Genomic DNA, 13050 nt, shown 5'->3' with positions numbered 1-13050 from the left:
GAACACCACCCGTCTAGACGACCTTTAGTCTCGGCCTATCAGAGCTGGGAGCCACTGGACCAGGAACACTCGCTGATGTCAGAGGTCAACTACAGCTGCATCCAGCCTCAGGCTGGTTTGTGCCGTGAGCATATTTGACAGTATAGTCAAATATACTATATAGCGTATATATACTGTTAGCGTTTGTTGGAGGGGGTTGTTCTGTGGGCTGTTATGTGTTTAAAGTGATTGAGTTCCATTTTGTCGATAACTAGAGCAAAATCAATCAATCAATTTTTGGCGATTTTTGAAGATTCAGACCAGTTTTGGACCTACTTGTGTCAGAACAGTAAAGCGTTTTTCGAATCATCAACCCGAACCTCGAAATAAAGCCCCCATGTCACTGAGACCAGCTTGTCCTAACACTAGTCTCAGACAGGACACCGTCTCAGCTTCTTAGTCGTTGAGAAGGTCTCATTCTCGTTTATGCAGAAGAGAAGAGGAAGCACAAGAAGACTAACCAACTGGTTTATGGTAAACTAATCTTAACCCAGTTTAACCATGAATCCATGAATGAATCCAAAAGCCAGACAGTGAGTCCAGTTGCTCTGATTAACGTGCACGCTGAAGTAAGGAAAAGGAGAGTCACGTGCAGGACACAGTTAAAACGTCCTCACACAGCGTCATCGTGGCTGAAAGACACCGGCTCAGCACAGCAGTCGCCGAGGCAGCTCGCACTCTGCTGTTTCATCACTTCCTGTTGAAGTGTAACCTGGGTAATGTAGTCCCTCGGCTGTAGTCCTTACCCAGCAGCTGTAGACGGTCTCTGGCCATGAGGAGGTTTTTGGACATTTTATCTTGGAGGCGTCTTGCTCGGTCTGGCTTGTCCCCTAAAGACAACACACACACACACACACACACACACACACACACACACACACACGTCACAGGGCAATATGATCATAGCAAGGTCATGTCAGTAGGAGAGAGCTATGACCAATGCATGCTGGGAAATCAAGAAGTGCTAACCTACCCGTGCCTGTGACCTCAACAGCAATGCCTTTCTCCAGTTCGGCGATACCTCTTTGGTACCACTGCACCGCTTGCTCCTTATCTCCTACACACACACACGCAGACACACACAGTTATTAGAACTTCCCTCCCACACACACAAAAACACACACTGATGCATACTTTCACACACTCAATCATATGTATTTTCTATTAGGACTGTAACTTAGCTAATATAATGCTGCTAATTATGAAAAACTTAAATACTTCTATACTCGTTACATACTTATTTTACTCACATACTTAAGTTATGTATGCAAGTAAAGTATGTTACTTACATACACTCACAGCCACTTTATTAGGTAAAACTGTCCAACTGCTCATTAGCCAATCACATGACAGCAACTCAATGCATTTAGGCATGTTGACATGGCCAAGACAGTCTGCAGTTCAAACTGAGCATCAGAATGGGGATGAAAGGTGATTTAAGTGACTTTGAACGTGGTATGGTTGTTGGTGCCAGACGGGCTGGTCTGAGTGTTTCAGAAACTGCTGATCTACTGGGATTGTCACGCACAACCATCTCTAGGGTTTGCAGAGAATGGTCCGAAAAAGTATATCCAGTGAGCGGCAGTTCTGTGGGTACAAATGCCTTGTTGATGCCAGTGGTCAGAGGAGAATGGCCAGACTGGTTTGAGCTGACAGAATGGAAACAGTAACTCAAATAACCAGTCGTTACAACCGAGGCATGTAGAAGAGCACACTGGGTGCCACTCCTGTCAGCTAAGAACAGGAATCTGAGGCTACAATTTGCACAGGCTCAAAATTGGACAATAGAAGATTGGAAAAAAACGTTGCCTGGTCTGATGAGTCTGTGACATTCGGACATTAGGGTCAGAATTTGGCGTCAAACAACATGAAAGCATAGATCCATCCTGACTTGTATCAACGGTTCAGGCTGGTGGTGGTGGTGGTGGTGGTGGTGTAATGGTGTGGGGGATATGTTCCTGGCACACTTTGGGCCCATTAGTACCAATTGAGCATCATGTCAACACCACAGCCTACCTGAGTATTGTTGCTGACCATGTCAATCCCCTTATGACCACAGAGTACCCATCTTCTGATGGCTACTTCCAGCAGGATAATGCACCATGTATTAAAGCATGAATCATCTCAGACTGGTTTCTTGAACACAACAATGAGTTCACTGTACTCAAATGGCCTCCACAGTCACCAGATCTCAATCCAATAGTGCACCTTTGGGATGTGGTGGAACGGGAGATTCTCAAGCACACAGAACCAGCAACCAAACGGACTCTGAGGCTGTCTGTGTGCCTGGGTTCACACCTGGGTGGACAGGAGCACGGGCTGAGAGTGGAAGAGTGACACAGGCCTCAGCGAGACGGACCAACCGGAACCGCGCGGCAGCTGCTTTGCGAAGCACGCGGATCTCCTCTTCCCCGAGTCAGGTGGTGGTAATGACCGGTGCTGACTCACTGGGTATCGACACAGGCAGGGACAGAGGGCCAGCCCACAGCTAAAAATGGCCAACTACGTAATGCGTTATGTAAGATGATCAATAACTTAATTATTCGGTTCTGGATCAAGGAGTGATGGGCAGCAAGAGCTTGGCATGCATCTGCACACGAACAACACAGCTCCACAGATCTGTGTGTAGAAGTGGTAACATACCCCATCAAGCCTGTCCTGTGTGGCAGCGCTCTACCAAGCCTGGACATTTGGACAGTCTCCCAAACCCAGTGTGTGTGTGTGTGTGGTTGGGGGGGGGGGAGCCCAGCAGGGTACAGTACTGACATTCTGTATCAGCACCCGTGATCGACACCACCATCACGGACCCACATGACCCACTGCCCCAAAACCAGTGTTGTCGAATAAGAGAGCCCCATGTTGCCAGTCTAGTTTAGTAGCTGGACTCTAGTGCTTACCTGTAACAACATGAGGTAGTTTGTTATGAGGTACCGGGCACAGAGACGATGTAAGTCGTACCTGTCACATCCTCGTCGATGCGTAACGCCACCGAGACGCACTCGAACGCGCGTTTGTGGTGAGTTCTGATCCGGTCCCCGGTGGCGTCGTATTCTTTACCGTCCGGATCTTCGGCTCTCGTCGACATGGTGCTGGAGGTCCGCTTGTAAAGCCAGCTGACAAATCGGAACACGGCAAAAAGGACCAGGAACGGAGACAGAAGGCAGTGCCAAAGTCGGCGATAAAACGACACCTGATCACAGGTGTTCCCGTCGAGCGGCGGAGGCCCGGGGCGGGACGGGTTTGTCTTCTTTAAATTCACTCTTCGTGCAGACGCTGAATTCATTCACCTGACTTGATGTCTCCATCACATAACTGGCTAACTAAATTAGGCTCTTGAATAAAAGCGAATAATGCACGGTCCCGATATGTGAGGTTTAAAGCCGCACCAGCGAGGTGTTGACTAGGCCGACCCGAGAAGAAAGCGGAAACGTCGTGTCTTCTTTACTGAGCTGCGGCTCTAACGCAAATTGCGCAGGCCGGATTCTCGAACGCGATCAGCGCCAGCGAACGACTGATTGCGTAGGAACCAACAACAAACATGGCAGACGGCGAGTATTGTTCTCCATCATTATAGTTTATATACATAGAAATTATTCATTTATATCGTTATTTTTACTTCATTTGATTGTGAAGTTGTTGATCGTATGAAAGTTGTCACAAGTGGACGTTACAATACGTCCCGACGGTCGAAATATTTAGAGTTTAGCGATGCTGTGTAGTTAGCATTGTTGTTAGGTAGCTAGCTAACAGGGTTAGCCCATTGAATCCCGCCATTGAGCGCTAGCTGGCTACATGCTACATGCTAACCGACCGGTTAGTTAACGAGCGATTGTGAGAGCACTTCCCAATATTCGGAGTCTTGCTGATGACCCAAATGCGTGTTATGAGTCGTTTGCTAAAAAACACTCATGTTGCAAGATTGCTAGCTATTTAGTTCGCTTCGCATTGTTTGTTAGTGCGACCATGTTAAAGTTAAATACACTTCTGCAGCTTGGCTAACTAGCTGTATAGACTAGATAGAAGGTTTTGTGGGATTGTCCTTCAGATACACTGTAGTTAAGGGAAGCTGGTATCCTTCTGGGTCGACTTATTTGATGTTGGATAAGCGTAGAGTGATATGTACCTTAATACTTGGACAATTATGATATACCGGTTACTGATACATAATGAATTGGTATGTTTATAGATCACACAGATGCAGATCAGACCATGGAACAACACACCCCTGTGAGATATACCAACGATATATACTGTATACTATATACTGTATACTATAACAATGAATTCTACAAAGGATGCGTACCAAAACCTCCAAGTCATTGCGACGTTCTTGTGTTTCTACGATTTAGGTTGCAGAAAATCCCCATGCTGAATACGGCCTCACAGAAAACATCCAGGTATTGAGGGGAGAGAAAGAACTGATCTTGGCGGAAGAAAATGAATGCTGACCTACATTTAAATGAACTGTAGTCTGGTGCATATGTGCTTGCAGAGAATAGTGGAGAGTGAGAAGTCCAATGTTGACAAAGTCTCCAAACAGAAGGTGGACCTACAGACCCTACAGACGCTCCCCACGCGAGCATATCTGGATCAGACGGTGGTGCCGATCCTTCTCCAGGGCCTGTCTGTGCTGGCCAAGGAAAGGTACATATTTATATAGCTCTGAGGTCACTGATTTAGCCAAATAAAATAGTACTAGATGCTTCAGTTGTGGTTCATTGTTGGCATTGGAATTTAGTCTCAAGGCTAGGTTTAATGCTCACCTGTTAAACTGGACTAAACAAATGACTAGTCTACTGGATCTGTCAACATTCTCCTGTTTGGTTTTTTTCCCCTCTCCTTTCGCAAGGCCTCCAAATCCAATCGAGTTTTTAGCAGCGTTCCTTCTAAAGAATAAGTCGCAGTTTGAGGATCGGAATTGAGCCGAGGGACAAGAAAAACAGCGGGGGAGTTTGATCAAAACTGCCATGTGTCGCACTCGTTCGATCGTGTTTGCTAATTATGTGGTTTTTTTTTCTTTAAAACTTGAATAAAAGTGTTAAGGCGGTGCGGTTATGGTCAGTTGTTGTTATTTAAGTGAGACAATGTTTTATTTTGTTGGTTTTGCATTTTATTGGATTTACACCGTTTTCTCACAAGACATGTCAGACAAAAACAGGTGAAGTAAACACTGTAAACATACAAAACCAATCCATATTTTACAGCAGAATTACAATCTATAAAATATATATTACCTCTTCAATATAAAGATTCCGTACTCTGAGTGAATTCAAAAACACCGGTGGATAGCAAGTCGTGTTTGTCTTTCAGTGCCTCTTTCGTGGTTCATGTGAGGCGTTCTTGTGCAGAGGCCAGTAGACTCTGTTGTTTTCAGAACTTCTTGACGTATTTCAGACAGCAGTTGCAGAACAGATGCAAGCTAATGCCTGCAGAGTTTGCAGGTAATGGAAAGCTAGAACTGAGAGTCATTACTCTTGGGTTTGGCTGAGCCTTATTTAAATCAAGTGACTGTGTCAGACTTTAATATCGGGTCATTTGATAAATTCACACTGGGTGATAAAATGACTTGCTGTTTTCTTAATGTTAAAATATAGTACTGCTTCATTCAAATTTATGTTGTCATGCATAAAAAAAGTTAAAGTACATTATATATAATGCATGTGTGTTTATACTGTTCCTAAAACATTAAAAAAATTAGCCGTCCACACCTTTCGAACAAAGCTTATGCATTAATTCCTTTAAATACTCGTAGCAAGTGTGAGGCCAGTATGGCAGGAACAGCGTGGGACTGAAAGCATCTCAACTCCTACAGGCCCTCAAGACACGCAGCTCGTTTGGATTTTTGGCTCTATTGGACGGGGTGGTTGAATCACATCTTGACAATTTCAGTGAAACATAGTATTTAAAACGACAGCAAAAGCTGTAAATATATGAGGAAGCAGGAACGGGGGAACAGTCCCCAGCTGAAACAGCAGCACTAGGGACAATACGACAGGTTCGGATCACAGCACCCCCATGTCCCAACATCTAAACGCTGCTCCGAGATCTTCACTGTTTATCATATCCAATTGTGATCATTTAGGATGTATGTACAAAAACAGAAAACAAGCAAAAAAAAAAAAAAACCCCTCCAAAGTAAAACAACTTCTTGGACATTCGATACGTAGCCCCTCGTTCCGAAGCCTCCGTTCTGTCAGTTTTCCAAAGGGTCCAGCACAGACGGTGTTTCATCAGACCTGCGTCGCTAACCAGCCATGTAGAACATCGGTCTGCTCAGACCAAAGCCAGCTCATGTATGAGTGTAAGTACACATTTTGTAATGATTCTCTCTGAACTATAAGACACCACAGGCTCTGGTGTTTCCCCGGGAGCGTTCCAGCGGCTCCGTGACCCCCGCGTGTCTCCTGGACGCAGCGCCGTGTCAGATGTAGTACTGATAAGCTGCCAGGTTGTCCATGAACGGCCGCACCAGGTTGTCCGTGGAGAAGTAGAAGACCAGTCCAAACGTGATGGAGATCGGCAGTGCTGGCAAAGCCTTTTTAAAGATGGCCAGTAACAAAAGCGTGAGGCAGAGACCCTACAGACGTGGGGGAAAGTGTCACGTTAGTACGGTCGTTTCTAACTCGACACTTCATCCCAAAAAGCTAATGTGGTGAATGCCAAATGAAGACCGCCCCCCCCCCCCCATCCCCATATGACTGCAGCAGAACATTCTAGAAGTGTTGAAGAACACAGTGCGCCAGCACTCACGATCAGTATGGCCACGAAGCAGGCCAGCGTGGTGTTCCAGTCCCCGCCCGAGGCTGCAGCCTTGCCCACCAGAACGCTGTAGAAGATGAAGTCTCCCAAGCCCAGCTTCACGCCTCCTACGGACAGAGAGGCGGGTAAGGGGCGGAGTCTTCCATCCAGACACACCCACTGGGTGACTAATCTTCTTCCCAGTGCAGTATTACAAAATTATTTTACTGATCTGGCTAATTACCACAAAGGTTTGTAGGTGTTTAGAGATTGTGATTAAGTTCTAAAGTCCAGTTAGACTGAAATGAAACCATTGTGTCAAAATGAAGTCAAACTAAGTCTCTTAGCACCTCAGACTACTATGTTTTCAGATTCAGTTTAAAACAGTTTAAACTGCATATACTGAATGTGCTTAAACTAGTCAGAAGGAGAGCAGATTCTTACACAGACACCTCTGAAAACCTCATGAGGTTCTGGACAAAGGAGCAGGGATACAGAAACCACTTACTGTCTTCCTCCAGGTCCTCTTCCATCGAGTAGGTCCTGCTCCGTCTGTGGGGCGTTGGTCTTCCAGGCTCCGCCTCTTGCCTCACCATAGCTCCACCCTCATTATGATGCAACTCCTCATCTGAGGAAAAAAAACAAAAACAGCAATGATAAATATGGCGAAATCCTTCTGATAGACTCGGACCTAAAACGGCCGTCTTTAGTGTTCACAGCTGAAAGGTTCATACAGCACCACCAACAAATCAAACTAATTACACCCAAATGATTATGAGAATGATTATTATTCTCTATTAGTAGATCTAAGCACACAGACAGTCTGGCCATTTCTTATTATGGCTTCAATCGTGCTGACCTGTATTCTGATCTGTTGCATTTGGGACTGCAGATGGGTGGGCCATTCCTACCATCCAGACCATAGTTGCTGTGAGAGAGTGAGAGTCAGAGTGAGAGAGTGAGAGAACTATCAGTTTGAAAAAAGCAGGTCACAAGCAAAACCCACCAAGACCATTCATTTCTAACCAACACAGTCAGCCTTTGCAGGTAAAACACACAACACTGACTGATCCTGAACCCGTGTCCTCCCGTGTAGAGGGCTGGAGACATCACTACAGGCACCGGAGAGGGGAGGAGTTGGATGTAATATGCTGACTAACACAGTAGCACAGGGACTGGAGTGAAGACTTGTGGGCGTGGCCAGACTCACAGGAGTAGATGAGGGCGGGGAAGATGGGCTCATTCCTCTCCTGAGCAGTCTCCACCAGCATCCGGAGGGGACCCTTCGGACACAGCACGGCTAACAGATCTACAGGGTAAGGACACACACACACACTTTATTTTTCATATTCAGCAATTGTATTTTGTTTATTTGCCTATGTATGTATTTTAAGCTTAGTCCCAGTTCTCCCAATAATGCCCAGTCCTTGACCAAACAGAACTACCTTTGTTTGTCTCAGATAAGACTTAATCAATGTCTGCAAACCAGTTCATCACATTCAGCAGACCAGTGTGAATTATCTGGCTGCAACACTACCGCAACACAAAGTGTGTGTGTGTGTGGCGCAGCAGAGTGTCCCACCATAGACGGAGATGGCTCCTAGGATGGCCCAGGCGGACCACTCGGGCAGGTACTTGATGAAGACCAGGGCCATGAGGGCGCTGACCACGATCAGGTAGGCCTGCTGCAGAGGCAGGGGCCCCTTCCAGTGGATACACACCATCCCCACTGTGCCAAAGTTCCATATGATCATCGCCACCGTCGGGTAATCCATCGCCACATTGTACGTCTTGAACACCTCACTGGGTGGGGAAGGAGGTGGGGGTCAGAGAACGGTCATCAGATGAGTTTCAGGACACTCGCAGGCAGGGCTAAAGGAACGGAGGACAGGACGGCCAGCCACTGAAGCAGGACGTGCTCAGATTAATGAGGGTTAATGCAGCCCTCACTGGGCACAATGGCTGCATCTGGAATATACACGTTTGTATTCAAAACTGTACATACATGCAGTCTATGCTTAGAACAGTTCTCATTAGTAACGTAGAAGCCGATCTTAGATCATCCGTAATACTGGAAGGTTCCCTGACAATATACCATGTGAAAGCATCATACATTACATTATTTATATATTGCAAGAGGTCAAGATAACAACACATGGTAATATATCATGTTTTTCTGTAGGGTGTGTGAAAGTTGGAGTTGGGATCCAATTGGTTTCTGGCCTTTTTGCATATTAATGTGGACGTTGTCCAACCGCAGGCCCTCAGCTGCCAGTCGAGGATCATGGAGCATCACTGCATATTACAAGAGAACAGACGACACGGCACAGAAACACCAACTTGTCCGTTTTAGGCATGTTTTTTTTTTTTTTATGACAAATTTCATAGACGGTTCCACATCCTGTTATTGGTGCAACAGTATTCCAGCAGAACTTCCTTTTATGGTATTTACACAGCTCAAGAGAAATCACGGGCTTCTGCATAACCACAGGGCCTGGAAGTAACTGATACTACTGTTAGAACAGTTTATTTGTGAGAAGAGGGTACGACTTACCCCAAATACATGTAACTGAACCAGAAGAGCAGCATTAAAGACGACAGGATCAGCCAGCCGTGAATGAACTAGAGACAGACCAGACAAAAACCACAATGATTCACACTGTACATACTGCGCTGGCGTGATCCAACATCGTTATCCCATCTTACAAGATCTGACCGAGATCTGCATGGATGTCGTCTGTAGTACAAGACAAAGGTCTGATTACAGGCACAGGTATTCTGGTTATGAAGTATGACTTCATAGCAGACCATGATCAGAGTGTGCGCTTGTGTGGTGTGTCAGGAAAGAGGAGCACGCCGCTGTCTTTGAGCTCGGCGCTTCACGACAGACGGAGACAGTCTTACCTTATAGCAGCGGAACTTGTAGAGCAGCACCAGGAACACAGTCATGACCACGATAACGCTGATCATGATGATCGTGTTAAGTGCAGAATTCAACAGCCTCTGGCCCACTGAGTTAGTATCCTCCGTGAAAGGAGTATAGATCCTGTGAAGCAAAGACACAAGGAACATGAGAATCCACACCACCACCTCCACCAGGCTTTATCTCCACCCTGATACAATTCAGTTCAAAAAGTGTAAAACACAATTTTAAATAATCTCGAATAATCGAAAACATAATAAAATCATTGAAATTAAAAATGATTTTTAAAAACGTACAGCTGTTGTCCATTTTTCTCAGTGTAGAAGCTGATGGACTTGATGGTGGCCACAACGACCACCATGCAGAGCGTGACTGGGATGAAGAGCATGATGACGTGCTTTGCGCCGTACTTCAGCGTCAGCTCCTCATCCTCGCCCTCGGGGCCGGGGTCGGGGTCGGGGTCCTGCTCCGGCGTCTCCACGACTACACCGTGGGAAGGATGCCCCGCCTCCGCCGAGTCAGAGCCAGTGGGTCGCCGCTATGAGGACACGAGTGATGATGACGATGATGAGGAAGCAGCCGTGACACCAGCAGCGTAACAGTTACGTTCAGGTGTGTGTGATTAAGGTCATCCATACATACACAAACATACTCAACACTATATACTACATACACTGGAATAAAGGTACACCCTACATACTCAAATGTACATTACAGGTACATAAAGAAGTAACCAACTGTTATGCACCTTACATGCTCAAAAGTAGAGTAAGCGTTACAAATACTACAATACCAGACACCAGTTTGATGGGCTAAATATCTGAGGCTTTATGAAACCCCAAACTCATTTATGCAAGGTCTATCTTCATAAGTAAGCAGTATGTAAGTACGCATGCCGCATCTCTCGAAGTACGCAGTGGGCAAGTGTGTAAAAAAATGTGCTGATGTCAGAGCTCCTCTTCTTGCCCTTATAATCAAGATATAAACAAGCACTGTTCCTGGATCAGTTGGAACAACAACCAAAAACAAAAAGGCAAGCTCAGTCTGCTTTGTCAGACCTACGCCTGACAATACACTGATGCAGTAACATTTATGAGAGTTGAATGCTGAAGTTAAAAGAAGATGACAACCGTGAACGGAGCAGCTGGCGGAAGCGACGGCGCCCCTGCACGTACCCGTTTGGCCTGGACGTCTTGGGGGTCCGCCGGGTCATGTAGCCGGTTGTACGGCTGCAGAGACGGACTCTCGGACGGCACCAGGGCCGTCCTCTCGTTACAGAAGTCGTCGTCGCTGTCTGAGGTATTCATGAAGAGGGTTTGGCGTTTCGAGGACACACGGCTGCAAAGCAACGTAGTTTGGGCAGTGACGAGGACAACAGTCACACGGCTGACGTCAAATATCAGTCAAATATCAGGTTGACATCCGGGAACTTTACGGCCACGAGCGACTCGACTAATGCGGTTGGATGTAGTAACGTTACCTTCATCCAACAGGTCGAGTTAAATTATCTTAGTCACTCTTTTCCACCCTTAAATGTCAAGTGTTTATCACAAAGTTTCTCAGCTGTGGTAAACAATACACACACATCGTGCCGCCAAACAAGAAATTGAGTGAATATTTGCCAAGCGGCGAGAATTTACGTTAAGGATGAAGCGGAGACGTCGGTCTTCAGAACGCGTTCCTGCCCAGCTGTGTCCGACAACACGTCGGGAGTGCCAAACGGGAAGTGACGCCAATCAGCTGATCGCCGCACACCAGGTGACGCGAGTCACACCAAACGTCACGTGACCAGCGTTACGGCGCCAAATTATGGAACGCCGTTTGGCTCAATACGTCTAGAATGACGTCCGTGTTAACACGTCAAATTTGGACGTCTTAAGACGTACAAAAATGCCGTGTTAAGACGTAACTTTTGGACGACTTAAGACGTTTTAACGTTTTAACGTCTTAACACGACGTTTAAAATTGGGTGCTACCACTTCATCAACCTCTGAGGGGAGAAATCCAAACACTGCCAAAAAGCTCGCCCCATTGTGAAAGCAGCAAGAAGAGCAAAGAGAACACAAAACCCCTACTCTTTAAGTAAAGATTACAGAGATGTTCTCTGGTTGCTTGTTTACTTGTAAGATTTGGCTATAAAAAATAAAAATAAAAACTTTTATCTGCTATAAAAGCCAGTTCTATGCTAAGAAGATCAGCCATTTACATCAGAGAAATGGTATGCTACTGTCACTTGAGTCAAATTTCAGGGCATTTCAAGTGTTTTATAATTAGACTATACTGTTCTACATCTTATAATTAAATAAAACATGCAGTCTACAATACTATGCTTAATTTGATTTTTGTTTAAGTGCAGACAGAACCAACCTAATTTCATGTTGTTGTCAGCTTCATTTAATTTTTAATACACACCATTCCTGCACGTCAACCCTGCAACACATTTTTAAAAACAATTTTGCTTGTTTAAGGTGATCGTAATTTCAGGCCATTGCAGAAGGCATTGTACTAGAATGATCAGGCTATAAATGCTGCGGAGTGTATATCAGGATTTGTACATTGAGAAGGGGTGGTACAGTGCAGTGATTGTCTTGTTTGAATCAATCATATGTGTCTCCCAGCAGTGGCAAAAATTCCAGTCTACTGGAAATTCCTGTCAGAACTACAGCCGAAACATGAAACTGACTGGCAGGGACCATTGGACAGTTATAAGCCTTCCTACATGTTATGCATTTCTCTGCAGAATGTTATTTTAGAAAATGGTTGTGAAGGACCTGCATTTACTTCTAGAAGCAATTATTACCTGGAAGTAAAGCAATTTTGGTCTTGACTAGAATTCCCAGCGGATTGGGATTTTTGCTACTGCACAATACCATTCAATACACCTGCATACTACATCTACATCTGTTTTGTGACCATTTGTAATAAATGTCAAGAGTGGCTGAGACTGCTTGCTTATTCTAAAACTTAGTGTAATGACCTTAATTCAAAGTTGTATGTATGTATTACCTCACTGTCACAACCGATATTTTTACATGAACTTCCTATAGCCATATACAAAGAATTAACATGACAATCATAGAACAAATTGATATTAAATCTGTCTCACTACCCTGGCACCTTGAAATAACTTATACCATTAACAGTTTAGAACATATTTGGTAAAAGTTATACTTCATCAAGATGTGAGCTAGTAGTAGTTTAATCACAACCATGGGTATTGTCTTCTGTTTAGCGAGAATCGTTGGTTTCTTCAAGAAACACAGGAGTGGAGAATTCCAAGAAAGAAGTTTATTTTTGTGCGCTTCTTATTCCAAAGTAATCTGACAGTCTACCAACATATAGGTTATATA

General features: G+C 45.1%; 3 protein-coding genes across 6 annotated transcripts in view; 1 reads left to right on the top strand and 2 right to left on the bottom strand.

Annotated features, from left to right (window-relative positions):
* Positions 1–3322, bottom strand: part of spast (spastin) — a 13583-nt gene extending 10261 nt beyond the window's left edge. For both annotated transcript variants that reach the window (XM_076995180.1, XM_076995181.1), the window contains exons 1-3: positions 2998–3322; positions 1013–1096; positions 786–869 (exon numbers count right to left, since the gene is read on the bottom strand). In XM_076995180.1, coding sequence (XP_076851295.1) covers positions 786–869; positions 1013–1096; positions 2998–3322 — 493 coding nt within the window. The remainder of the gene's footprint in view (positions 1–785; positions 870–1012; positions 1097–2997) is intronic.
* Positions 3323–3441: 119 nt separating this feature from the next.
* Positions 3442–5094, top strand: dpy30 (dpy-30 histone methyltransferase complex regulatory subunit). 2 transcript variants are annotated; one of them, XM_076995186.1, is made up of 5 exons: positions 3442–3587; positions 4226–4266; positions 4389–4436; positions 4532–4683; positions 4889–5094. In XM_076995186.1, the coding sequence occupies exons 1-5, from the start codon at positions 3578–3580 to the stop codon at positions 4959–4961; spliced, it is 324 nt and encodes a 107-aa protein (XP_076851301.1). In that variant the 5' UTR covers positions 3442–3577; the 3' UTR covers positions 4962–5094. The 2 variants fall into 2 exon arrangements, with proteins under 2 accessions (XP_076851301.1, XP_076851302.1); XM_076995187.1 differs by lacking the exon at positions 3442–3587 and having other exon boundaries at positions 4216–4266.
* A 1342-nt stretch (positions 5095–6436) lies between these two features.
* On the bottom strand, positions 6437–11488 carry psen2 (presenilin 2). 2 transcript variants are annotated; one of them, XM_076995183.1, is made up of 11 exons: positions 11341–11488; positions 10876–11038; positions 9997–10238; positions 9682–9823; positions 9332–9399; positions 8360–8580; positions 7988–8086; positions 7637–7705; positions 7286–7405; positions 6790–6905; positions 6437–6616 (listed from the first exon to the last, which is right to left on the bottom strand). In XM_076995183.1, exons 2-11 carry the CDS (start codon positions 11005–11007, stop codon positions 6461–6463), a joined length of 1365 nt encoding a protein of 454 aa, XP_076851298.1. In that variant the 5' UTR covers positions 11008–11038; positions 11341–11488; the 3' UTR covers positions 6437–6460. The 2 variants fall into 2 exon arrangements, with proteins under 2 accessions (XP_076851298.1, XP_076851299.1); XM_076995184.1 differs by having other exon boundaries at positions 10876–11423.
* Positions 11489–13050: the final 1562 nt, after the last annotated feature.

This window comes from Brachyhypopomus gauderio, unplaced genomic scaffold, assembly GCF_052324685.1.
Source record: "Brachyhypopomus gauderio isolate BG-103 unplaced genomic scaffold, BGAUD_0.2 sc185, whole genome shotgun sequence".
NCBI classification, from domain to species: Eukaryota; Metazoa; Chordata; class Actinopteri; order Gymnotiformes; family Hypopomidae; genus Brachyhypopomus; species Brachyhypopomus gauderio.
Note: the sequence above shows the minus strand (reverse complement) of the source record. Positions and strands in the feature narration are given on the sequence as shown.

Coding starts and splice junctions, on each gene's coding strand:
- dpy30 (XM_076995186.1), top strand. Junction 4,267..4,388: donor CCATGGAACAACACACCCCT/GTGAGATATACC, acceptor TCTACGATTTAG/GTTGCAGAAAATCCCCATGC. Junction 4,437..4,531: donor GCCTCACAGAAAACATCCAG/GTATTGAGGGGA, acceptor ATGTGCTTGCAG/AGAATAGTGGAGAGTGAGAA.
- psen2 (XM_076995183.1), bottom strand. CDS start 11,007: ATGAATACCTCAGACAGCGACGACGACTTCTGTAACGAGAGGACGGCC. Junction 8,581..9,331: donor TTCAGTTACATGTATTTGGG/GTAAGTCGTACC, acceptor TTCCCCACCCAG/TGAGGTGTTCAAGACGTACA. Junction 7,706..7,987: donor CCCCGCCCTCATCTACTCCT/GTGAGTCTGGCC, acceptor ACTCTCTCACAG/CAACTATGGTCTGGATGGTA.